We start from the raw sequence: 27,903 nt of genomic DNA on the forward strand, positions 1-27,903 counted from the left end.
GTAGCAGCTGATTGGTTGCCATGGGCAACTTCTCCACCAGCTCACTTCTTCACACTTTTCACTGCTTCATGAATAGACCCTATACACACACATATATAACTCTGTAAATGACAGACCAATTTTATGTTTCTTATTTGTAGCATGTCCTGTGTATATAACACGGTAGCATCTACAGGAGTGCAGCTAATAATTCCAATGAGAGTACGGGCACTATTTTCATAACTAACACATTTGACATGATGTAGTTCATGTCTGGTGATCTGTCTTTTTCACCGTGTAAATTGAAATGAAAGGAGAGAGACATCAGAGTGTAAACTGCATAAAATATTTAAAAAAAAGTGCTCAACATAATTAGAAGAAAATAACACAGTGGACAGTATTACCCTTCTGTCCTGCAATGGTTGTTTAGCAGCTGATATTTTTCCTTCTATTACCTCTTCTCAATTGGTGAACTTGTCAATGTCCATAATGGGATATGACCGGAAGTAAGGTTGGCTTAGACTTGTTTCTACAGTAGCTGTTTTAGTTTCTGTAGTTGATTGGTGTAGGTCACATGGGTGGCGTGCTGAGATCCCATTAGAACAATGGATTGATAGTGGAAAAGCATTGCTCTTGAGAATGGCCCTGGGCGTGTCCTTGAGGAGCATCCAGTCTGGCCAATTCAGGGGGGTTATTCTCCCCACAGAGATAAGTTTAATCTCTGGCATACCATCTGCCCCATGTGTATTATGTTATGTTCCGCTGTAATTGATTACTTTCATCTGCACTCAACAGTCTTTATTATTCAATTAAAAAAAGCTGTGAACTTTACAACCAACTACTGTATGTTGTACATGTACTTAGTTTAGAGGGGGAAGTGTTTATCATGGTTTTATACTCAGTATGTCCTATTAGACGTCTATCAACTATTAGATGGCTTAAGACAACTGAGTGCTGCCTAAGCTCAAAGACACTTAATGCCCTGGATATGGGGATGCCTTAAATCTTTATATCTGACTAGTTAAAAGCCCATCAAAATGATGGACACCAGGGCAGGATTATAGGGGGAATCTCGCTACTCACACAGGAGCTATCGACTTTCCTGAAGTCCTGCTGCTGGGAGCTGGGGCTCTGTCATGGGTGTAGGGTTAGCCTTTTATATATATAGATGCTCTGTATCTGTAATGGGCAGGCTATAATGATGCTGCACTATATACACCAGTACTGGCATGCGTAAGCCCACCAGTCCCCGCACAGCCCTTACCCAATCTGGGGGTAGAGGACACCAGTAGCCACCCGAAGCTGGCTGGAGGGGTCTGGGCATGGCCTGTGTGGGGTGTGGGAGGGGGAAGCACAGGAACCCACCGCTCCACTAGCGTGCAGTATGTATAAGGCAGTTGACCCGATTATCTGCCTCCTCACTCACATCATCTGCAGCCACAGCCCCAAGCCCTCCTCCTCCCGGTCATCGCACTGCTCACCTTACATAGGGTCTTACCCCTTCCTGCCAGACTGATTCACTTTCTCCCCCTGCTGGTAAGTGGACACACATGTCCCCAATGTCTTCACTCTGAGTGCTGCAGGACCGTCTGGTGGTTCCTACATCTGTTTCCTGGTTACTGCTGCTACTTGTTGCCGGATCCCAACCTGGAGTTGCAGCATAGTATATGGAGGAGGGGGTTGAGTATGCGTTATATGGTGGTAGCAGTATATGGAGGAGGGTTGTGCCCTGTGTATAGGGGGCACTATATGGAGGGGTATGATGGTGCAGTGTGTATATAGGGGCAGTATATTTTGGAGGGTGCAGTGTACATAGGGTGTGTGTGTGTCCTTGTCCCTCCAGTGGCTGCTGGCAGCACCACAAAGGTGAAGAGCAGAGTTAGATTAATGTAATCGTAAGTGGAAATCAACAAAAAGGATAGAAAATCCAGTCAATTTTGAATATAAAAGGTTGTTATATATGGCAACTGTCACACCAAAAACCTACCCCTACCCAAACTCTTTCTCTCTCCAGCACCCTCTCGCAAGTGTAAAACAGTCAGACCAGCAGTCTGTAACATCTCCCTGCATAATCACTTTCATTTTCATTTGTTCTGTGTGGCGGCCTCCAGTGGCCACTGGTGCACATACCAGAGGTCAGGTTGATTGACGTGTCCCTTACTGCTGTACTGGTCAATATAAAGTGTTTGTGTATGTGGCGGGGTGGGTGTGGGGCATAGATCAAGATAAATAGATGGGTTGTGGGAGAGCTTCCCACCACGTGTTTCAGTTGTTTGTTCTGCAGGTTTCTTTTTAGCTTATTTTGTTTATACTATAATGTTTTTCTTTGATTTCTGTTTTCTCATTTATTGTTAACATTTGAAGCACACATAGGTGGGAAAGTATTGATGATCAGCCGCCATACTGTAGTTTGGCTGTTTGTGATTTGGAGGCATTTCCCCTTGGAAACTGGATGAGGTATGCTGCTCATGAAAGATGACCTGTACATGTCCTTGTAGGGTATCCAGATGATAGGTCGACAGTAAATAGGTCAACAGTCTATGGTTTTTACATGGTTTAATGTACAAATAAACTGTCAACCATTACTGTGTCGATCTTTAGTAACTGTTGACCTTTTCAGGTGTCACCTTTTACATGTCAACCAGGTGACCCTATCGACCTAGTGATTGTTGACCTAATTATGGTTGATCTAGTGATCCACACTTTGAAGAATGTCCAGTCTGACCAAGCTGCATCTGGGACATACAATCCACCCAGTCTGTATTATGATATGTTTGACAATAGCCGATTGTCTGCAATGCGTTCTCGGCCTCCACCAACTATGCTGTGCTGTACTGTACTGTATGTGCATTTATTTATCCTGTTAGAAGCCCATCAATGCGAGCAAGATCTCAGGGATGTTTAGGATAACTAAAACTATGAAAATGTTCCATTAATAATGTGCTACAGTGCTTCCCAGTGCCGGACAGTTTGGAAGAGAGAATACATAAAAACAGAGAATACACAAACATGGCAAACCTTCATAATGTTGACATTTACAATGTTGACAATGACAGAATGTGGACATAATATACTGTAATGTCAATATTGTGAATGTTGACAGGCGAATTTCTTATGATTACAGAGTTAGTGTTAGGTTCTGGTTAGGTTTAGGGTCAAGTTTGGGGATACTCATCTTGCCTATGGAAATCCACATGGTCAACATGCCAAATATGGTCAGTCACAATGTTGACATTAAGAAAATATTGACATTCTGAATGTTGAAATCCTCAATGTCCTCATTTTATACCACACTACACAAAAACAAGGTATACACAAAACAGACATACATATTTGAGCACCTTAATGTTTAACCACACCTGACATAATGTTAGTAATCAAATAGGACCACATACACTACAGTATCTCAAATTCTCCAATAGGTGCACAAAGATAATTCTGTGAAATATTATATGGGAAGAACCAGCTTTCTACTATTCTGACTTGTATCCTACAATATGAATCAATTGATTTGAAGTCAAAAGTTGTTGTCAGTATCTAAGGTTCTACTGTTATTGAACAACCAAGATGATTTCTCAGTGATTCCATTTTAGTACCTAGCCATCTGGTGGTAAACTGCCCTGGCCCTTGAGAATCCACCAACGTCCTTTCCTTCGCACCCTTTTTGCACATTTAAGGAGGATTAAAGGTTTGTTATTAATTTTAATGTGCACAAAGGGCAACAGCTTGAAAAAGATTGGTTTTATATTATTCTTATCATATTGTACTTTATAACTTCTAATAATTAACTAAGAAGAGTTTGAAAACAAAACTATTTGAAATGGAAAGCGGTTGATAGACAGTTAAAAGATAGACAGTCATTAGGTCGACAGGGTCAAAAGGTCAACAGGGTTAAAAGTCTGAAAGTCAAAAGGTCGACAACGTCGACATATTTTTTGTTAGAATTTTTCATGCCTTTACAACTTTTATTTTTCATTAACTATCAATGTCACAAACTTTTACCTTTAGGACCTTGTGGCGAGCCCAAACATGTTTAATAAAACAAAATAACACTTCTTGTGTGTGTGTGTGTGTGTGTGTGTGTGTGTGTGTGTGTGTGTGTGTGTGTGTGTGTTTGATCTTTTAACCCTGTCCACCTTTGGACTTGTTGGACTTTTGACCCTGTCGACCTTATGGTGTCGGCCTAATGACCATCTATTTTTTAACTGTCTACCTTGTATACCATACCCATTTGAAACATCTACATGCAACAAATGCTGCATTCCTAAAGTATATGAGTTAGACAACTGTGTGCTACATTACACACACAGTAGAACGAAGCTGACCAAACTTCTGATGGAAATCTTCCTCAGCGCGTGTCAACGCCTCTTCATCAATGTACACCGCTGGTCTTCTAGAGGCAAGAAAGTACTGCACCTTTCGGAGGCTCCAACCAATCACATACATGAGAAAACCACATACTGCAGCAGTGGATCTGCCAACCCCTGCATTGCAATGAACATACACTGTGTGGCCATTTTCCAAAAGCCCGTACAGGAGATACACAGCTTGTGGCAGCATCTGAACTCGACCTATTGAAAACAGAAATAAAGGACAGTATTAGCCCCAAAAAGTTTACACATTTACATTATGGTTATTGTAACTTTATACAAAACTACTTTTAAAAAAGCTTAGTTTTTTAAGTTTAAAATATATACGTCGTTTAATATCAGACAAAACTGGCATATACAGTTATAGCAGCGGCCTTCTAAGATGCGGCTATTCACACCCGCTAATCTGAGCTGCAGCTATTTGCGGTGCATGCGCACATTCACAGGCATGTGCGTATATTCGCACCCATAGACACCGACCGGGGCATCCCGCTGTTTAGAATCCTGACAGGGGTTGGGAAGCAAGCAATTTCTCACACTCTTACCCTCCCTTACTGCAGCCTAAACCTAACCCCCCCCCCCCCCCACTCTGCAGCCTAACCCTAATCCTACCCAGTGGTGCTTAAACCTAATCCCCTTCCCCACAGACTAAACCTAACCCCCCACACACACACACGCAGCATACCCTTCCCCGGGCTTGCCTAACCTTAACCCCCGCTCCCCGCAGCCTAAACCTAACCCCCCCCTTTCCGCAGCCTAACCCCAACTCTCCCCCTGCAGTCTCAAACTAACCCCTCCCCCACCACTTACCCGTCCGACTACCTAGTAGTCACTCGATCGGGATCCCGGTTGTCTGGGTTACGAGTGTCAGGATTCCGGTATTGGTCATTTGACAGCCGGGATCCTAACCGCCGGGATCTTGCCAAGATCCTGTATATATAGTTTCCCACATACTTTACCTTTCTTTAAAAATGTATAGATCCATAACTATGACATCACTAAACCACACTGTCTGACCCCCAGAGTGTGGCCTAAACAGGTGAGGAGGGAGGTGTCCATGTTCCCACACAAAAAAATAATAAAGAAATCAATCAATTGCAACCCTGCGCGCTCCAGAGGAGCACCATTCAGATCTGGGGAGGGAGAGGCCGGGGAGGTGTGGGGGAGCACTGGTTGCTCCTCGGCCAGCACCATCTTCCCAGTAATATTTGGGAAGATGGCGCATGTGCACTAGAGAAAAAAGATTCTGACACAGTGCCGGAGTCTTTGCTTTCAATGTGCAGCTCCAGCTTCCCGAAGATGTCACTGGGAAGATGGCGCCGGACATGGAGGAAGGATCCGCTTCTCAGATATAGATAAGTATACTCGAGGGAGGGGGGACCGTGGACCAGGGCCCCATTACCAAGCTCGGGCCCAGGTGATTAGTACCTGCTCCCCACCGCCACTGCCACCAAATATCCAGATGTACTGTATAACCAACGTAATAGTACATGTCTGGTAACATTTATTTACAGGAAACATTATTTTTGTTATACAGAAAAGAAAGCTCGAAGACATTTCATAAACATCATTATGTTGTTTTTTTATTTCTCTGATATTTTGCCCTCTTATATTTTTAAGAAGTCATGGTTCCATAGCCTGGCAAATGAAGTAAATTGCTCTAAAAAAAAGTAATTTATTTTTTTAGTTGAATAGCACATACCACGGAGACCAAATGTTCAAGACGAATGATCGATGCTGGCATTGATTTCTTTTTTATATGCTCATTAGGAAAGGTTGAAAAAAGCTAATATGTTTTCATGTCTTAATCACCGAGAGTTCCAGTTTGATTTAAAAGTTACTGCACAGAATTTAAAAATGCAACTTTATCGTTCTGTTTCCCTAATGGAGACAAAGACCTGTTTTAAGAACTTTCATATAAATAGGAATCTTGTTTTCATGCCATGGTATCAATGTAGAATCTACAAGCGGTAGACATGCATTCATTACTAGCTTTTGACCTTCTGGAATAATTAAATTATGACAAACAATATTTTTTCATTAAGTGGTATCCCAGGGACCTAGGTTATTATGATGTCCTGATAAGTTACAAACAACTAGAGATGTGCGGTGGTCACTTTTCGTGTTTTGTGTTTTGGTACTAATTCCATTTTCGTGCTTTGGTTTTGCCAAAACCACCCTTTCGTGTTTTGGTTTTGGATCTGGATGATTTTAGGGGAAAAAACATAAAAACAGCTAAAATCACTGAATATATGGGTAATTTTGCTCCTACGGTATTATTAACCTCAATAACAATCATTTCCACTCATTTCCAGTCTATTCTGAACACCTCACACCTCACAATATTATTTTTAGGCCTAAAAGTTGCACTGAGGTGGCTGTATGACTAAGCTAAGCGGCACAAACACCTGGCCCATCTAGGAGTGGCACTGCAGTTGCAGACAAGATGGCATTATTCAAAAACTAGTCCCCAAACAGCAAAGGATGCAAAGAAGAAAAAGAGGTGCAATTAGGTAGCTGGATGGCCAAGCTAAGCGACACAAGTGTGCGGCACAAACACCAGGCCCATCTAGGGGGTTTATTTACTAATATTTGTGTTTGAGTCGGTTTGTGTAGAGTTTAAACTCATTTTTTATCGGGTGCATTTTCATGCAACTTTTTGAATCTATCTACGCTAATTTACGAAGCTGTCAAGTTATTGGTTTTCGTATTTTCCGATGTCGATGGCAGTCGTATTTTTTTTGGACCATTTACGGCCGTCAATGACGTTTGCGTTCGTGTTTTTGTTGTTTTTACTTGATTATTTTCACTGTTAAACGCAGCAGGGTTTTTTTTTACCAACCACGGCCGCATTTTCACTTTTAGTTTCGATTTTCATCCACGTTTGTGATTGGTTGTGTTTCTGATGTAGGAGTGTCTGTGCGCAACCATATAAATACGCCCAAAACCGTCCACACCTCGTGGGTTTATTTAGTGGTGAGGAGAGAGGTTGTGCTGTGGAGGTTGGTGAGTAGTTGGTTTGGTGAGGAGTTTTGTTAGCAATTTCTGAGTGTAGTATTGTGTTTGAAAGTAGTCTTGTCATTCTTGTAGTCTTGTTTTTTTGGGTTTGTCTCATTTTTTGTCCTAGTCTTTTTTTATTTATAGTGGAGGAGTGTGTTGTTTGTCTTATTATTTTTTGTGTTAATTGTTTAACCACACAATTATGTCTGACTCAGAGGTGGCTGAGGTGAGTGAGGTGGAGGGTGTGAGTGAGGGGGAGGAGGTTGTTCAGGTGGAGGAGGTAAGTGAGAGTGAGGTTATTGAGGTGGAGGAGGTGGGTGAGGTTGCTGCAGCAGCCTCAAGTGAGTGATAGTGACAGACAGCTCCGCAGCCACGCACCACTACTAAGACTGGACGGAATGTAAGGTTTAGCTATGCTGAAAATGTGGCATTGGTGCGGGAGCTGATGAAGTATCAGCGGCAGCTATTTGGGCCTGAGTCCGCCAAGGTGCCAACACGGAAGAAGACGGTGTTATGGGCGAAAGTTGTTGCTGCTGTAAATAGTGAGGGGGTGGTCAAGCGGACGGAGGACACGTGCCGCAAACGGTACTATGACATAAAGCGCCGTGTCAAGTCCAAAATGGCCAAGTAGGCGAAGTCGGATCGCAGAACCGGTGGTGGTCAGCCCTTTATTGCCAGATATCTGGACTATGAGGAGCCCATGCAGAGTTTAATACCTCCTGAAGTAGAGTCAGCAACCCATTTCCAGGATTCCGATCGGCCCAGGAAGGATGGTGAGCATGTGTTTTATTCTTAACATTCTATTACATTAGTTAGGTATTAATGTTTTTGGAAAATGTGTGTCATGTGACGTTGCACATTACAACCATCTTCAAGTGCGCGTCAGAAAATACATAGTTTTGGATAATGTTTTCTACAAAAGCCAATGTAACATAGTACTTTATTGTATGTCATGTTGTATTTTCACATTACATTTTCCATGTGTATTTTTGACTTGTGTCATTGAACTGTACCGCAGTAATTTTGTCCTTTACCACATTTTAGTGTTTTAAAGTTGGTTGGGTTTTTTTTTGTTTTTTTTTTAAGTTATCCATGTGCAATGTTCACAAAACAGTGGTTGACATGTTAGAGGCTGGAATAGTTCAAAGTCACTTTGAAACCAGTTACATGTGTATTTTAATTAGTACAGAATGTAGTAATGTTTAAGACAAACCCACTATTTGTTGGTTCAGTTTGAGGCTGTATTTTTACCCTGACACAACACTGCTGACTTAGTTACATTACTATTATGATGGTTATGATTTGTAAACAATGCTTTACTTATTTGTGTGCTAGTGTGTGTTTGTAGTGACACATCACAGAGCATTTTCTATATTACAACTTTCATTAATTACATTAGATAAGAAAAGCAAGATGTGTGTGATTTGGCTTGTTAGTGTATGTATTTGTAATTGTGTCCTAGGTCTGTGTCCTGTACATTATTTCCTGTGTTGCACTTTCCATAGTGCATATGGCTATTGTGTTTGGTTGCAATTTTTTTTTTTTTTTTTAGGATGAATTGTTTTTGGAATAAAACCAAGAAATTTTTTTAAGAAGTAATGTTTATAAACATAATGGTTGGATTTCACAACAATAGCATTATTAAATGTGTGCTTTTATTTGTTTCATGATTTATAGTGTTGGAAAAAAAGCACTACTGCTCGCCCTACAGTCAGTACCATGACATCTGATGATGATGACGCTGCGGAAGCAGGTAAAGTGTCCATTGTAGTACAGGTATGGCCATACCAATTTTTTCCTTTAAATAATAGGTCCCTCAATAGAAGTCTTGAGCAGCAGAAGGCGGCCTCCTGAACCACACAAAAAAAGGACACATGTGCCAACAAAGAAAGCCATGTCTGATGGCCACTCCCAAACACAGCAGGCTACCCTGCCACGAAGATTGTCTGCAGTTTCTTTGGTCCCACCACTCCAAATTTTGGACACACCTCCAAGACGCCAACCAAACTCCCCTCATCTTGATTGTGAGTAAGAATCTGTAACAAAAAACTATATTAGTCATCTCGTAATAATCCATTTAATTATACTCAAACTCGACAACCAGAAAAATCAGCCCTACTTACTGAAGTCACAAAAACATCAAATGGAACCCAAGCAAAATTGCCTTGTCTACATCCAGTAAAGATATGTATGTCCACTTCAGTCATACAGTAGCAGATTGTCTGTAAGATGCTGCAACATAAACACATGTGTAAGCTTCTCAAATAGTAAGGTTGTAATCTTCAGTTTAACATGTGTGTTTTATCTAACATTGCCACCAACATGCAAAAACATTACTATGTTTTTGGTTTAGACACTAAAAGGCAACACATTATACTTCCAAATGTGTTTTAATGGTCTAGTATGTCTGATCTACCATACAACTCATGTGCTTGCTTTAACAATGAAGTAACCAAACACATTTGCCACAAACAGGCATATGTATGTATTTAAGTTATAAGTGATGATGTTGCTATGCAGATATCTGAAATCACCATTCAAATGCGTGTGTTCCATGTTTATTGCTTTTGAGTAATTTTTTTAACATATGGATAACGAATGTCAAAATGTTTTTTATTCCAGATTCTAGTACTGGTACCAGCATCCCTACGCAACACCAGCAACGCAGTGACGTGGATGAGACAATAATTTTACAAATGCAGCCAGTAATTGAGGAAACAGCCCCCCAGCACCTGTGAGTACACCACCACAGCAAAACACACCATCACCACAACACAGCCCAACAACATCAGTAGCACAAGGCCCTGATCAAGTGTTTTGGGACAGTTGGGCTACACAGCAGGCCACTAATCAGGATTGCCTGCGTAGGCAGACACAAATTTTTTCAAGCCTACCATCTCACCTCAGAAGAATCAGCAGAAATATCAGCCGTCAAAATGAACCAACCACGAGAATTGCCAATACCATGGAAATCATGCGTGCAGACATTACACATGTCAACTTACAACGCATAATGGAAGAACAGCACAGACAACAGCAAAGCTACATCAACATTTTAGAAAACAATCAAATGATAGATTAATTTATCACCAGAATTTTAGAAAATCAAAATGCTGCAACACGTGAACTCAATGACACCCTCACTAACCTCAATGAAACACTCAGATCCCAGCACCAACAGCAAAGAAGCAGCAGTTCTGGTACAGCTACTCCAATTATATCACCTGTGTCCTCACCACCAAGGTGCTGCACCAGAGCACGCCAACACCACAGTGGTAAAGGCAAAGGCCAGTCCAAGCAGCCACCCAAAAAAACATAAATCATATAGATACCGATTTCTGTTATGAGAAGAAAACAAACACAGTTAGTAAGTGTATGAGTGTCTGAATATATATACCACTTAGCACCTTGTAAATTTATTCAACATCATTAATTAGAATTATTACAAACAACAAAAGGACTTTTTCCTAACAATTATTATTGAACATCTTTGTATTTTTTGAAGGAGGGAAATGTTCTTTGAGCTGCACATTGATCTTAGCATGCAGAAATAAGGCCACTATATTTGATTATCTAATGAATAGTTCTTGATTCCAATCACTCTCATATCTTGCAGCCAGACTAATTGGCAGCCATGCAGAATGTCTTTAGCATGCAGAAATAAGACCACTATATTTGATTATCTAATGAATACTTCTTGATTCCAATCACTCTCGTATCCTGCAGTCAGACTAATTGGCAGCCATGCAGAATGTCTTTAGCATGCAGAAATAAGACCACTATATTTGATTATCTAATGAATACTTCTTGATTCCAATCACTCTCATATCCTGCAGCCATACTAATTGGCAGGCATGCAGATTAATCCATGGCCAATACAATTTACAATGTGAATTTTAACTCTTTTACATTTCTTCTATAGATGACATTACAATAATAACACTATTATGTTAGAAAAGAGTGTCCTAATATGTTATAAACAAATTGAGATCATTATTTTCCAAATGATTGAAATTATTATTCTGCCATGTTTGTGTGTGGTAAAAAGGAGTAATCTGATTCTAAAACATGAGGCATAACCAAAGAAATTGAACATTTTTATAAAAAAATAATAAAGTGTGTAATAATGGATATATGTGGAGAACTGTGTATTGACTTCCAAATCTGCAAGTTTACTCCAGCAAACATAACAAATAAATTATTTTGGATGAGACTACGTTTGTGTCCCTTATATCCAATGGAACATCACACATAGGGACACATGTATTCCTCAAGAATAAGATATTAAATGTGGTAAAGTGTTACATTAGGACGTAACACACATTCATAAAGTAAATAACATAATCAATTCTTATCAGGATTATGTGTGTTTTTTACAAATTTACATTTTTATTTATTTCATACTTATCCAGACTTCATACATGTGACTCATAATCTGATGTTTTGACAATTTAAATAAACACAATACGCATGCTGCATTTGTTTTGCATATAGCAAGGGTATGTTTGCATGTCTAAAGAAGACAGACACATTCTGAGTAATGTTTTTTTTTAATATAAATTACCATAATATATTTAGGCCTACACAACAAACGAAAGAAGCAAAACATACTTACGTTAAAAATGTGTAATTATGAGGTCTTGCCTTACCTGCCTCCCTACATGTGTACTCCAAGTGTCGCCAGATGTCTCTAAATCTTCTGCTTGCTGACTGCTTTCTTCATCATCCTCATCAACATGTGGCAGATCTTGTTGCAAACACATGTTATGAAGAAAGCAGCAGCAGAACACAATTTGAGTCGCCTTCAAAGGACTATGCAACAAAAGCCCACCAGACTTATCCAGACACCAAAACCTAAATTTCAGTACTCCAAAACATCTTTCTATCACATTCCGCGTGGACTTATGTGCATTATTGTAATTGTGTTCAGCAGGGGAATCAGGTCGGGACAATGGAGTTAGAAGCCAAGAGAAACAGCCATTTCCTCCATCATCTGAAAGACAGATATAGTAATGTGCTTCATGTTAAGATACAGCAACACATAAGTAACACAGTGTATTTTTGCATAGTATACAAAGTCCTACACATATCAAATTACATACCCAGCGCCATCCATCTGGCATTTGTCCATCCTCAAACTTATCAAAGACGGATGACTGACTGAGGATGAAGGAGTCATGGCAGTCCCCAGGGTAACCAGCAACAACACTCATTATTTTTAGATTTGCATCACAAACCACCTGCACATTTGTGGAGTGGTCTAGATGTTGATTAGTATATATGTGCTGCTTGCCCCTAGGTGGTCTCAGCTGAATTTGTGTGCAATCTATGGCTCCCAGCACATTGGGCATGCCAGCAAGCTCATAGAAAGCTACCCTGACGGCATGCCACTGAGACTCCTGGGTAGGGAAGCAGACTGAGGCATCGATGTGGGGCTGCAAAACATCAAACACCTGTGTGTATATTTGTGGAAAAAAGTTAATGTGATTTAATGACATAACATCATCACTGGCTACTGAGAGTAATTATAACAACAAACAGATGAGGTTGTTAGGTATATGTCACCTGTGTTAGAATTCTGGAAAAGGTGGGCTGTGAGATTCCAATGACATCCCCAGACACAGCCTGAAAGCTCCCAGTAGCCATAAAGTGCAACACAGCCAGGAGTTTGTGCAGGCCTGAGACAGGGCGAGAGCGTGCTGTCTCAGGGTCTAGGCCCAGTTTGACCAGGTAATACAGATGGAAAATGTTGTTACGATTTAGACAGAACATCTGTATGACCCTGTCGTCGGACAATGCGTTCAAGTTTAAACGCCCCCTAAAAAAACGAGGCCTGTGCAGCCCACGCGAAACCTGTACAACCTGCTGACCTTGTTCAGTTTCTTGGCCCTGATTACTTACAGGCTGATGTATGAGTCTGAGGAATCCCACAGCACACAAAATATCACTGCACCATACTCCAGCAGCCATTTCTGAGTGTAGGTTGTTTGAAATGGGCCTAAGATCCTTTTATAGGCATCCTAATTCAGGTGTGAGTGATTTTTAAGTTGCAACACATGTAAACATGCCTGAAAAAAGCAGGTCTATTTTTTTGCTCCTTTTTTTAACGAATCGCAAAAAAATACGATCGCAATTGAGCATTGAGAGTCAAACACCCAAATACGAATGAATAGTAAATTCCCGTGTTGTATGAACAAACAGCCGCGTTTGACCGATGGTATATTCATTCGTATTTCTGAACTTTGCGGTGAAAACCATTACAAATAGCCCAAACACTGCCTAGATATGTGCTTAGTAAATTCCCGTGTTGCCACTTAGAAAAAAAAACAAAAATCGGACAAACTCGGAACTTTAGTAAATAAACCCCTAGGAGTGGTACTGCAGTTACAGAAAGGATGGCAGATTTAATAAATAGGCCCCAAACAGCATGATGCAAAGAAGAAAAAGAGGTGCTATGAGGTAGCTGTATGACTAAGCTAAGCGACACAAGTGTGCAGCACAAACACCTGGCCCATCTAGGAGTGGCACTGCAGTGGCAGACAAGATGGCAGATTTTAAAACTAGGCCCAAAACAGCACATGATGCAAAGAAGAAAAAGAAGTGCAATGAGGTAGCTGGATGGCCAAGCTAAGTGACACAAGTGTGCGGCACAAACACCTGGCCCATCTAGGAGTGCCACTGCAGTTACAGACAGGATGGCACTTAAAAAAACTAGTCCCCAAACAGCACATGATGCAAAGAAAAAAGGTGCAAGATGGAAATGTCCTTGGGCCCACCCATCCACCCTTATGTTGTATAAACAGGACATGCACACTTTAACAAACCCATCATTTCACGACTGTGGCTGAAATTACTGGTTTGTTTGGGCCCCCACCAAAAAAGAAGAACTCAATCTCTCATTGCACAAACTGGCTCTACAGAGGCAAGATGTCGTCCTCATCATCATCCTCCGATTCCTCACCCCTTTCACCGTGTACATTCTCCTCACTGAGTATTAATTCGTCCCCACTGGAATCCACCATCACAGGTCCCTGTGCACTTTCTGGAGGCAATTGCTGGTAAAGATCTTCCCGGAGGAATTTATAATTAATTTTCATGAACATCATCTTCTCCACATTTAGTGGAAGTAACCTACTACACCGATCGCTAACAAGGTTACCGGCTGCACTAAACACTCTTTCGGAGTACACACTGGAGGGGGGGCAACTTAGGTAAAATAATGCCAGTTTGTGCAAGGGCATCCAAATTGCCTCTTTTTCCTGCCAGTATATGTCTGACATGCCTACTTGGATGCTGTCAATCATATAATCCTCCACCATTCTTTCAATGGTGACAGAATCATATGCAGTGACAGTAGACATGACAGTAATCGTTGGCAGGTCCTTCAGTCCGGACCAGATGTCAGCTATTGCTCCTGACTGCCCTGCATCACCGCCAGCGGGTGGGCTAGGAAATCTTATCCTTTTCCTTGCAGCCCAAGTGGCGGGAGAAATTGAAGGAGGAGCTGTTGACGGGTCACATTCCGCTTAAGTTGACAATTTACTAACCAGCAGGTCTTTGCACCTCTGCAAACTTGTGTCTGCTGGATAGAGAGATACAACGTAGGCTTTAAACCTAAGATCGAGCACGGTGGCCAAAATGTAGTGCTCTGATTTCAACAGATTGACCACCCTTGAATCTTGGCAAAGCGAATGAAGGGCTCCATCCACAAGTCCCACATAGTTTGCAGGATCGCTCCATCTTAGCTCCTCCTTCAATTTATCCAGCTGCTTCTGGAAAATCCTGATGAGAGGAATGAACTGACTCAAGCTGGCAGTGTCTGAACTGACTTCACGTGTGGCAAGTTCGAAGGGTTGGAGAACCTTGCACAAGATGGAAATCATTCTCCACTGCGCTTGAGTCAGGTGGATTACCCCTCCTTTGCCTATATCGTAGGTGGATGTATAGGCTTGAATGGCCTTTTGCTGCTCCTCCATCCTCTGAAGCATATAGAGGGTTGAATTCCACCTTGTTACCACCTCTTGCTTCAGTTGATGGCGAGGCAGGTTCGGGAGTGTTTGCTGGTGCTCCAGTATTCGGCACGCAGTGCAAAGATACAAACTGAATAAAACCAGTGGCGCAGACAGAAGGAACATGCATATGATAACAACTATCACAACCTGATTAACTCGTTCATGGATGCTAGTGTTGCTTCGTTAGTGAATGTATCCATTCTCGATATTGACCTCAAAAAGAGAATGATTGATAGTGCAACACCGTTTGATAACAAAAACGATCCCAATTTTTATTAATATTCCACTCACATGAAGGGACTTAGAAATCGCATATATTGAATTCCACAATACAGCCAAGATCGTACTTCTTTCCCGTATTTCTTTAGGTCAATACCTCGGGAGAAATATCATTAGTGCAACACTGTGAGATTTTTTAACACAGTTTTAATTTTTTTAAAAGCACACTCACATTACACATAAAAAGTATCAGCATATAAAATATGGGGGTTTCTATTCCTCACAAACAGCGAAAATGAATCCCAGAGAGAGTCCTGGAAGTCCACACCGATGGTAAGAGTACCAGTTCCACCCCTCCGAAATTTCCACGGTCACAGGCACCTTGCTTAACGCGTTTCGGACCTCCAATGATTCAGAATGCCGAAAGTGGCCCGCAATTTTTTGGGCCACTGACAGCATCTCCTGCACACCCCTCTCATTTTTTAAATAACTCTGCACCACCAAATTAATTGTATTAATTAATTAATTGTATGTGCAAAACATGGGACATGCTGGAATTTTCCCAGATGTAATGCACGCACAATGTTGGTGGCGTTGTCAGATTTCACAAATCCCCAGGAGAGTCCAATTGGGGTAAGCCATTCTGTGATGATGTTCCTCAGTTTCCGTAAGAGGTTGTCAGCTGTGTGCCTCTTATGGAAAGCGGGGATACATTGCGTAGCCTGCCTAGGAACGAGTTGACGTTTGCGAGATGCTGCTACTGGTGCCGCTGCTGTTGTTGCTGCGGGAGGCCATACATCTACCCAGTGGGCTGTTACAGTCATATAGTCCTTAGTCTGCCCTGTTCCACTTGTCCAAATGTCCGTGGTTAAGTGGACACTGGATACAACCGCATTTTGTAGGACACTGGTGACTCTTTTTCTGACGTCTGTGTACATTCTCGGTATCGCCTGCCTAGAGAAGTGGAACCTAGATGGGATTTGATACCAGGGACACACTATCTCCATCAAATCTCTAAGTGCCACTGAACTAATGGTGGATACCGGACGCACCTCTAACACCAAACACAGCTGTCAAGGCCTCAGTTATACGCTTTGCAAAAGGATGACTGCTGTCATATTTCATCTTCCTCACAAAGGACCGATGGACAGTCAATTGCTTACTGAAAGTAGTACAAGTGGTCTTCCGACTTCCCCTCTGGGATGATGATCAACTCCCAGCAGCAACAACAGCAGTAGCAGCAACAGCAGGCGTACCACTCAAGGATCCTAATGAGGAATCCCGGTTAGGAGAGGACTCCTCAGTCTTGACAGTAACATGGCCTGCAGGACTAGGACGTTCCTGACTGAGGAGGAAGTTGACGTTGAGGGAGTTGGTGGGGTGGTTTGCAGGAGCTTGGGTACAAGAGGAAGAAGGGATTTAGTTATCAGTTGACTGCTTCCGCTGTCACCCAAAGTTTTTGAACTTGTCACTGACATATGATGAATGCGCTCCACGTGACGTATAAGGGAGGATGTTCCTAGGTGGTTAACATCCTTACCCCTACTTATTGCAGCTTGACAAAGGCAACACACGGCTTGACACCAGTTGTCCGCATTTCTGTTGAAATAATTCCACACCGAAGAGCTGATTTTTCTTTTGTATTTTGATCAGGCATGTCAATGGCCTTATTCATCCCATGGATAACAGGTGTCTCCCCGATGCCTAACTTAAACAAACCACCTCTCCATCAGAATACTCCTTGTCAATTTCCTCCTCAGCGCCAGCAACACCCATATCCTCATCCTGGTGTACTTCAACAGTGACAACTTCAATTTGACTACCAGGAACTGGACTGTGGGTGCTCCTTCCAGCACTTGCAGGGGGCGTGCAAATGGTGGAAGGAGCCACCTCTTCCTGTCCAGTGTTGGGAAGGTCAGGCATTACAACCAACACAATTGGACTCTCCTTGGGGATTTGTGATTTAGAAGAACGCACAGTTCTTTGCTGTGTTTTTGCCAGCTTAACTCTTTTCATTTTTCTAGCGGGAGGATGAGTGCTTCCATCCTCATGTGAAGCTGACCCACTAGTCATGAGGAACATAGGAAAGGGCCTTAGCCGTTCCTTGCCACTCCGTGTCGTAAATGGCATATTGGCAAGTTTACGCTTCTCCTCAGACACTTTTAGGTTAGATTTTTGGGTCATTTTACTGAACTTTTGTTTTTTGGATTTTACATACTCTCTACTATGACATTGGGCATCGGCCTTGGCAGACTACGTTGATGGCATTTCATCGTCTCTGCCATGACTAGTGGCAGCAGCTTCAGCACTAGGTGGAAGTGGATCTTGATCTTTCCCTATTTTACCCTCCACATTTTTGTTCTCCATTTTTTAATGTGTGGAATTATATGCCAGTAATATATCTGGAATTAGACTGCAGTAATGTCTGGAATTAGATACCACTAGATAGATACCAGATACCACTGTGACTGGAATGATGATGACCTATGCACAGTGACAGGACACTACCACAGCACCCTACAGCAGCAAGAAGCAGCACAAGACACTGGACTTTTAGTCACCACAATGCAGCACAAGACAATGAGCAGTGATACTGAGCACTGATGAGGATACTAGAACTGACACTGGGCAGCGAGAACAGCACTGGACTACTGTACTGTACTACTATATACTGGTCACCACAATGCAGCACTGATACTGAGCACAGATATTGAGCACTGTTCAGGATACTAGAAATGACACGGAGCAGCAAGATACAGCAATTAACTACTGTATTGTACTACTATATACTGGTCACCACAATGCAGCCCAGATATTGAGCACTGTTCAGGATACTAGAACTGACACGGAGCAGCAAGATACAGCAATGGACTACTGTACTGTACTACTATATACTGGTCACCACAATGCAGCACTGATACTGAGCACAGATATTGAGCACTGTTCAGGATACTAAAACTGACACGGAGCAGCAAGATACAGCAATGGACTACTGTACTGTACTACTATATACTGGTCACCACAATGCAGCACTGATACTGAGCACAGATATTGAGCACTGTTCAGGATACTAGAACTGACACGGAGCTGCAAGATACAGCAATGGACTACTGTACTGTACTACTATATACTGGTCACCACAATGCAGCACTGATACTGAGCACAGATATTGAGCACTGTTCAGGATACTAGAACTGACATGGAGCAGCGAGATACAGCAATGGACTTGTTATGAGCCACGGTAGTTATTTATATAGCGCACACATATTCTGCAGCGCTGTACCGAGAATATTTGCCCGTTCACATCAGTCCCTGCCCCAGTGGAGCTTACAATCTATATTCCCTACCACATGTACACACACACACACACACACACACACACATTCATACTAGTGTTAATTTTGTTGGGAGCCAATTAACCTACCAGTATATTTTTGGATTGTGGGAGGAAACCGGAGTACCCGGAGGAAACCCACGCAAGTACGGGGAGAATATACAAACTCCACACAGTTAGGGCCATGGTGGGAATCGAACCCATGACCTCAGTGCTGTGAGGCAGTAATGCTAACCATTACACCATCCGTGTTCCCTTATTACCTAGCTAACTCTGCAGTTCTGGGCTGCTAAGATACCTGTATGTTCCTGAATAGAGTCTTGTCCAGTATTGCATCTGTGTCCAGGTCCTGTCTGATACTGGAATCCTGTGTACTCAGCTCTGGCAGAGTCCAGAGCTTCCTGTGAGCTGTTCCTGCCCTGGTGTGTTCCTGTGATCCAGTAGTCCTGAGTCCTGGTGTCCAGACCCTGTTAAAGATATCTGTCCGGCTTTCCTGTTATGAGAGCCTGTGACTGCGGCTTTGGGGTTCCCGTCTGTCCGCCTTTGTGCACACCAATGTTGTGAGTAGCGGCTTTGCCGCACTTTACGGCCTTGGCCGTATCTGTCCGTTATATTTGCTTTGGATTTTCTGCAGAGGGTCATTGCCGGTACACAGTAGTATTGTGTCGGCGTGTGGACAGCATTTAATTTGTTGTAGTTTGTCCTGGCGGCGGTGCCGCACATACTGTTGTTTGAGTTCTGTAGTTGCTCCTAACTCGAGTTTCTGTTAGTTAGAGGTTTCCCTTCTTATTGCCCCATCTCAGTTTACGCCTTGTCTACAATTAAGACCGGGGGGCATCGTAGTTGGGCAGACATAATCCGCCCTTCAAACGCGGCTGCCGTGGGCCCAAGCAAACATAATCTCGCAGGTGTAGACTGACCACGCGGGTGGAACAACGGAGTCAGGGTTTCTGTAGGGGTTGCTGATGAACTCAATTCCCTCTCCAGCATTACGTTCCTGTACTTGGGGCTCATCTGCCCAGTTTCAGGAGTACCAAGTACAGTGAACATAACATTATCACCAGCCATACAACAAAAAAAGAAACAAAGCTAAATAGTAGTGTTTTTTCTTTTTTTGGTCCAGTCCGGTGTTTAGAATCCAGTTCGGTGTTCAGAATCCAGCCCAGTCTTGTCTTGTCTAGTTCAGAATCCAGCCTAGTCTTGTCTTGTCTTGTCTAGTTCAGAATCCAGCCTAGTCTTGTCTTGTCTAGTTCAGAATCCAGCCCAGTCTTGTCTGTCTAGTTTGAAATCCTCCTATGCCTACTATGCAAGCCCTACAGGCGTCTCTCTCAGCCCTGAACTCTGCTTTCAGTGCTTTGAGACCTGAGCGGCTGGAAGTTTTGCAGCAATCCTTAAAGCAACTGCAAAACCTTCTAACCAAAATTTTACTTGTCTTGCCAGAAGTTGTTGAGAGTACATCTATCTCTAAAGAGACTCTTGCTCACAATATTGTGACAAGAGAATCCTCTGGTTTGGTTGGAGAGAAAAGGTTTAAAAGTTCTCTGCGGCCCAGGCTCTCAGAAGATGAGCATCTGCGTCGCAGAAACTTAAATTTAAGCCTATATTGTGGGGGTTTAGGCCACTATCTGCAGACCTGTGAGTTGCGTAAGACAAGGTGTGGCGACAAGTCCTGCCCTCTGGCCAAGTTGAGTCAGGATTCAAGACCTACTCCTGTCTCTACTGTGGTAGAGGTACTTGTCACAAAACCCATACTAAAAAACACTCTGTCCTATAATTGGGGTCCTTGGGCTAGGGAGCTCCATTATAGATTCAGGAGCCAAAGGAGAATGTTTTGCTCCTCTCTTGACTTTCCTGTCGAATCAGAGTTGCAAACCCTGGTAGTGGAATCTCTGAGTCCTGAAGCGGTACCCGATGTCTAGAGTCCTGAAGTGGTGCCCGATGCCCAGGGTCCTGAAGCGGTGCCCGATGCCCAGGGTCCTGAAGCGGTGCCCAATGCCCAGGGTCCTGAAGCGGTGCCTAATGCCCAGGGTCCTGAAGCGGTGCCTGATGCCCAGGGTCCTGGAGCGGTGCCCGATGCCCAGAGACCTGAAGCAGTGCCCGATGCCCGGTTTCCTGGAGTGGTGCCTGATGCTCGGGGTCCTGGAGTGGTGCCCGATGGTCTAGGAGCGGTGCCCGATGCTCTGGGTCTAGGAGCGGTGCCCGATGCTCTGGGTCTAGGAGTGGTGCCCGATGCTCTGGGTCTAGGAGTGGTGCCCGATGCTCTGGGTCTAGGAGTGGTGCCCGATGCTCTGGGTCTAGGAGCGGTACCCGATGCTCCGGGTCGAAGAGGGACATTGGATATAATAGCTCGGGTGTCAATCCCAGAAGGGGTCTCAGAAGCTTTTACCCCAGGTAGGGACTTTAAATGCGCAACCCCTGAAAGGGTATCTAGAGCTATAGCTCCAGAAGGGAACTCAAGAAGTACAACCCCAGAAGGGATCTTTGAAGCTATGTCCCCAGGTGGGGTCTCGAGAGGCACAGCCCCAGAGAAGGGTGTAGAGGTCACTTCCCCAGGAAAGGACTCCAGAGGCATAGCTTTAGTGGAGGTTCTGAAGGTCATAGCTTCAGCAAAAGTCCCAGAGGTTATAATCCCGGGAGAAGTCTCGATAATTATCGACTCAGAGAGGGAGTCCGATGGTCTGGTCCCAGAGAGGGAGTCCGATGGTCCGGTCCCAGAGAGGGAGTCCGATGGGCCGGTCCCAGAGAGGGAGTCCGATGGGCCGGTCCCAGAGAGGGAGTCCGATGGGCCGGTCCCAGAGAGGGAGTCCGATGGGCCGGTCCCAGAGAGGGAGTCCGATGGGCCGGTCCCAGAGAGAGAGTCCGATGGTACGGTCCCAGCAAAAGAATCAGAGGTGCTGGCTCCAGAGGGGGTCCCGAAGGCCACTGACCCAGAGGGGGTCCCAAAGGCCACTGCCCCAGAGGGGGTCCCGAAGGCCACTGCCCCAAAGAGGGTCCCGAAGGTCACTGCCCCAAAGAGGGTCGCCACAGCCTCAAGTAAGGTCAGTAGTGACCTGGTCCTAGCAATGCACTCCAGTCAGTCAGATGGGAAGGAAGCAGACCCTCACTCTGTTGATATCTCAACATCTATAGTCTTTGATGGGGACTTAGTCCAATTTCTGGCGCTTTACAAACACTACTTCACCATTATGCTGCCTAGACTATTTTTGGGGATCACCTCAGAGAATCTGGTGTTCTATCTGATATATTCTTTTAGAGGGGAGCCTTTAGAATGGGCGTCCAACTTAGTTAAAAATTGTCAAAGTCGGAAAAATATCATGCTACACATTGTCATATATCCACCCCATGCGCGTGCCTGCTGCACGTGCACATTCTCTCCCGTGCGTGCGGATACTCGCAGCCGCGTGATGGCGCCTCGGCCATGTGCTCGAGCGCGTGGTATGTGCATTTACAGGTAGAGTTTGTGTGCGTCTAGCGGGCGACTCAATCGTTAAATAATAAAACCAAATAGTATGTTTTATAGATAATGTTCCCCTTAATAATGACTGTAAGTTTGTTTAATGTAAATGATCGCTGGACAGAGGAATTCCTCTTTGTATGGTACGAAGGGTCAGACAGGGTTTGAACAGCTGTGTCTGGTACCTATCTAAAGAACATTTTATTAGAAACAATCCGGTGCTGGTTAGGTAAAGATTAATCGCTCCTGCGTATAGATATGGCCATTAGTATTTTCTGGACATTTACTATATTTGCGATTCATTACCCATGCGGCGGGAATCTTCAAATCCCTCCCACCTGAGCAGTTTGATATAGTCGCAGCCCACCTGTTTAAACTAACCTATGACCTTTTGTTATGATATGAGGAGACATTCCTGTGTCCAATGTACAATGAGATTATAGGTCCCTTTGAAGTATACTGTACTCAGTGTATATAAGATCAGCCAGCCTGGGCAGCTCTCTCACTCTCCACAAACGGTTTTCATCTTGACTAACTTGGAGCTGGTACCAGAAAGCTGCGCAGCGATCATTCCCAGTGTGTGTAAGTAATTCTCTGCAAACCAACTTATTCTCTGTTTGTATTGGCCATTCCCTCTCTCTCTGTTATAGTATCAGTTTGTGACGCTATTGTATATTTCTGTCTAGATATTCTGTTAGAATTATATGTTAGCTTGTAGTGTATGACTTGTAAACTGTTTCCCCTTTTCAATATAACTAAAAGTTTGTTAGTAAAGGTGTTGGAACCTTAGCAAGGTATCGTGTGTTCATTACATTGCAGAGGGTAATAGGAGCGTCTCGATCGCCCAAATCAGCTTTAGTATTAACAAGGTTAAGCAGCGTTATATCGCTACAGTATTTCAGTACAAGGTTTACAGCATAAGAGTATCCTTTCTGTGTGTTACATTCAAGGTTTACTGATTGTCATCCTGTGAGCGTCTGCGCCGCTCGTGATCTCCTCGTGGTCTCGAGCGTCCGCTACGCTGTGAGCGTAGCATTACGGTAGTCAACCGCCTATAGCGTGCCCGACACCACGCATTAAGCTGTGAACGAGCGTGTCGCATGTGCGTCTCGATCACGGCTGAGCGTATGCTACGCTAAGTGCGTACCCTTACGGTACCTCATACGCCAATTGCGTACTGTGTCTCTTACCCATTATTGTGAATATTATAAGATAAACAGTTAGCTTTATCAATTGGCGGCTCGTCCGTCCTCCACATATCCGCACTAGCGAACACAGACTTTATCTGTCAGCAAGGGCGGGAAGGCAGTATCCCTTCGTATCGGGATACAGTAGTGCTGGCTAGATAAGCGCCTGTTTTGCTACGTTGAAGGAGTGCTGGTGGAATCCGGAACCGGAGGTAAGAACAATACGCTAGTGTCTTTTAAAACTGTTTATTTCTGTTTTGCGTACGCACGCACGCACACACCTGTATTTCTTTTCATTTGTGTATTTTCACATATCACTTTCCTGTTTGCCATTTCACAATTGATAACGTGCTGAGAAAGATTTGTTGTTATTGGTAGTTAAAGGGTAAAAATAATACATTAAGAGGTAATTTGTAAAACACACACGGCTTGCCTAAGATACAAGGAAGTTCGGTGTGGTGTTCAGTAGATGATTACAGTTAAAGATCATCTACATTGATATAAACGTGTTAAAATTGTATTTCTGTGGATATACCTGGCTGGCGTACATGTGTCTCTAACAAAGGGCGGGACTAGTGTACGCGACGCAAGGGCCGACGCACGGAGCGTATATTACGCAACGGAGCGTCTGGGTACGCCCACATAATACAAATCACACGATAGTATTGTTTTAGTTAGGCGATAAGGAGGCAACGCGATAATAAGCGCAAATCGATCTCAGTGTCCAAAATTTTAAGCTAATAGATCCTTCTCTAGTTGTAACTCCTCGGGATTAGCCTGTGATACTGAATGAAAGGGATTTCTGCGCAGAAACGAAAGTAAAGAGTATATGAGGTGAAAGAGTGTGTATACATATATATAAGTTTCTAATTTTTGGGGTTGAACCAAAGGAAATCATCGAGTTCTCGTGAAGGTACATATGTGTAAGTGACTGCACGGTGGCTTGGGAGGCATCCCTTGTTAAACATTTAAAAAAGAGCATTAGAGTATAGCATACCAGGAGGTCTACTGTAGCACAGACCAGGAGGTCCAGACAGACCAGGAGGTCCAGGTACAGCAGACTAAGATGTCCGCTATAGATAAAGAGTAAAAGAGCACAATACCAGAAAGGGTTGGTGCGGTACCCATATAGGCCATTAAGCTCAGGCTGAAGGAATTCGCAGCCGCAATTTTCGATTCCACTGGTCGCTCCGCACATAAGATTAGTTGCTTATGTGCAGAACGATTGTACCGCACGTAATTGTGTGCATTAGTTAGTAACTTGACCCAGTACCATTTGCGTACGCTAGAGGGGTCATAAACGCTATTTGTACATTCTAACGTGATTTGTGTAATTTTTTTTATTTTAAGTGAAGTTCGCTGGTCACTTGGGAACTATCCAACAACCAATAGTTACTGGAAAGGGTTAAGTGCTCTTCGGATCACACCCACATGTTCCAGTAAATAGAGGTTCAGGTCGCAGGAGCCCTAGGTTGAGTACGCCAGCGCTAGAGCAGTGTGTGGGCGTATTGGTCGACATGGGCGAGTGAGTGGAGTACTCGGTAAACTTCCGCCGCCGGCCTACCCCGGACATCTTGGTTTTTGTAAGGGTTCGCTGAAGACCCTGATTTGAAGGTCAGAGGTAGTGAAAGCAACACCTGCAAAGATGGGGGCCAGTTGTTCAGGTAGGGGGCGATCAACCTCGGTTCGGGTTGACTTAGTAAACCGACCAATCGGGTCGGCAAGGTATGTAATGTGTGAGAAATACGGTTCACACACAGAAGTTTTGTGCGATGAATGGGAAAGAATGACTGTGCACGATTGGGAAAAGTTCCCACGGGTAGGCAGTTTTAGTCCCGAGGTGTTACAGAATCTAAGGAGAAGGATATGTCTCATTAAATCTGCAAAGAGACGGATCAAACATTATGATTATTTACAGTTATGGCAACAGGAAGGTGAAATACAAAGAGAATTGGCTCAAGCGGGTGGATCTAACCCTATCAGGAAACTGATAGCCACCGCGCCATCTCCACCATACATAACGGGAGAGAAGGTGGTTGCAGAGAATGGCACACTGGTGAATGATAAACATGCACTTAGTAACTGTATAAATGTTAAGACTAATGTAACCAAGATTGTTGATGCTAATGTTAACCCGTGCAAGCTGTACCCTGTTTTAAACTTTCCCCAGGATTGTGACCAAGAGGATGAACCAACAACAATATCGGCACTCTCTCTAGCAGCCACCATAGCAGAAACAACAGTGGGCACGGCCCAACCTGTAAGATTAGTATCAAAGGCCCCTAGTGGAGGGACAGGTGAGATTGTATCAACTGGTAAGTACGGCACCATACAATATGCTGAAACCATTTCACCACATGCTGTAGAATCTACTCAGAATGATGTTATTGGACTTAATCCCGTTAGGGTAATTGCAGTGCCAAATGGGAAAACTGACACCACAGGAGTCACTCCTCTCAGACACATTGCCATGCACTGCCCCTTTTACCGAATGGAATTAAGATCAATGGTGTCTGAATTCCCTGATCCTAGGAAAGATCTAGTTGCAAGCCAGGAATACATTAGAGAGCTAGGAAATACTGTGGAGCCCAATAACATAGACTGGCAGATATTGCTGAGGGCATGTTTACCCTCCAATGTCGACTCAGCGAGATTTTTAGCTGACTGTAAATTAGATGAAGATGTACCCCTTACGGATGTGTACAATCAAGATAATGTAAAGAGAATAAATTTACAGTTAGAAGAGTATTTTCCAGCTGTTGTCAAATGGAACAAAATTTTCTCCATCAAACAGAAAGAGGGAGAAACAGCAGCTGATTATTTTCATCGGGCACTACAGGATATGGCTAAGTATACAGGCATAGAAGACATTAAGACAAATGTAAATCATAGAGAAGTAGCAGTATCTGTGTTAATGGATGGTTTAAAGGAAGTATTAAGGACGAGGGTACAGACCACCCAACCATGTTGGCGACGTCTGTCGGTGGCTACTTTGAGAGAGGCCGCTATTGATCATGATCGGAATATCACCCGACACAGGGAGTCGCAGAGTGATAAGTTAATGGCCGTAAGTATACAGGCCCTGACCACAAGGCCACCTCAGTATAAATCTCAGACCCCTGTGGGTAAGTCAAATATGGTAACTTGTTATTTCTGTCATAAAGAGGGACACTATGCACGAGACTGTAGATCAAAGAATGCACAAAAATCATATCAACCCCCTAGACAACGACATGACACACGAAATTGGGATCAAGGACCGCAGAGCCACACGCAGGGGAAACAAAAAGGTATCCCCCAAAAAGAGACTGGCAAGTCACTGATAGATCCCATTTACCCCCCTCACAGGTAATAGCTGCCAGCGCAATGCAGGGAGGCCACCACGCACCATAGGGGCGAGGCCACACCTGTAATCTGCAGCCAGTGAAATTAATTGCGAACCTTGGAAGTGAACCCGAGGTCACAATTGATGTAGCTGGTAAATCTCTAAATTTCCTTGTAGATACGGGGGCGGCCAAGTCAGTGATAAATTCGACCGTGGGCATGAGAACCACTGGTAAAACAATTCCAGCCATGGGAGTAACAGGAGTAGTACAGCACTACCCTTTAAGCAAACCTGCAGAGATTACGATAGGGCCTTTGCATACCAAGCATTCTTTTCTGCTGGCTGCATCGTCTCCGACTAATCTCCTAGGGAGAGATTTACTGTGCAAAATGGGATGCGTCATATACTGTACTCCTGAAGGTGTGTTCTTGGACATACCCGAAAACCACGCTCAGGAAGCGCAGGATATGCTAGACTCCCCAACAAGATTAATGTCACACACTGTTGTTGTAAATAGGTGTCCGTCCAAGGTAGAGGAAATGATTTCCCAGATACCGGAATCACTTTGGACCAAGGATGGACAAGACACTGGATTGATGGCAAACGTAGCCCCAGTAGTTGTGCAAGTAAAAGATGGTAGGATAGCTCCAAAAATCCCACAATATCCTCTGAAGCCAGAGGTGGAGTTAGGAGTCTTCCCTGTAATAGAGCGCTTGCTGCAACAGGGCATTCTGGTAAGGACGTCCAGCACTGCAAATAGTCCCATCTTCCCTGTTAAAAAGAGTGGGGGGAGGGGTTACCGATTAGTGCAGGATCTAAGAGGGATCAACAAAATAGTTGAGAGTCAATTCCCCGTAGTACCAAATCCAGCTGTCATCCTTATGCAAATCCCTCCCACTGCCAAATTTTTCACTGTGATTGACCTCTGCTCCGCTTTCTTCCCGGTACCTCTGCACCCTGACAGTCAATACTTATTCGCATTCACATACAGAGGAGTTCAGTACACTTGGACTCGATTACCAC

General features: G+C 43.6%; 1 protein-coding gene across 2 annotated transcripts in view; it reads right to left on the reverse strand.

The window, feature by feature from the left end:
* Positions 1-311: 311 nt before the first annotated feature.
* EPM2A (EPM2A glucan phosphatase, laforin) overlaps positions 312-27,903 on the reverse strand; it is a 242,308-nt gene continuing 214,716 nt past the window's right edge. For both annotated transcript variants that reach the window (XM_063917946.1, XM_063917945.1), the window contains one exon: positions 312-4,550. In XM_063917946.1, the coding sequence (XP_063774016.1) occupies positions 4,273-4,550 (278 nt within the window). In that variant the 3' untranslated portion in view covers positions 312-4,272. The remainder of the gene's footprint in view (positions 4,551-27,903) is intronic.

The sequence above is a fragment of the Pseudophryne corroboree genome, chromosome 4 (assembly GCF_028390025.1).
Source record: "Pseudophryne corroboree isolate aPseCor3 chromosome 4, aPseCor3.hap2, whole genome shotgun sequence".
NCBI classification, from domain to species: Eukaryota; Metazoa; Chordata; class Amphibia; order Anura; family Myobatrachidae; genus Pseudophryne; species Pseudophryne corroboree.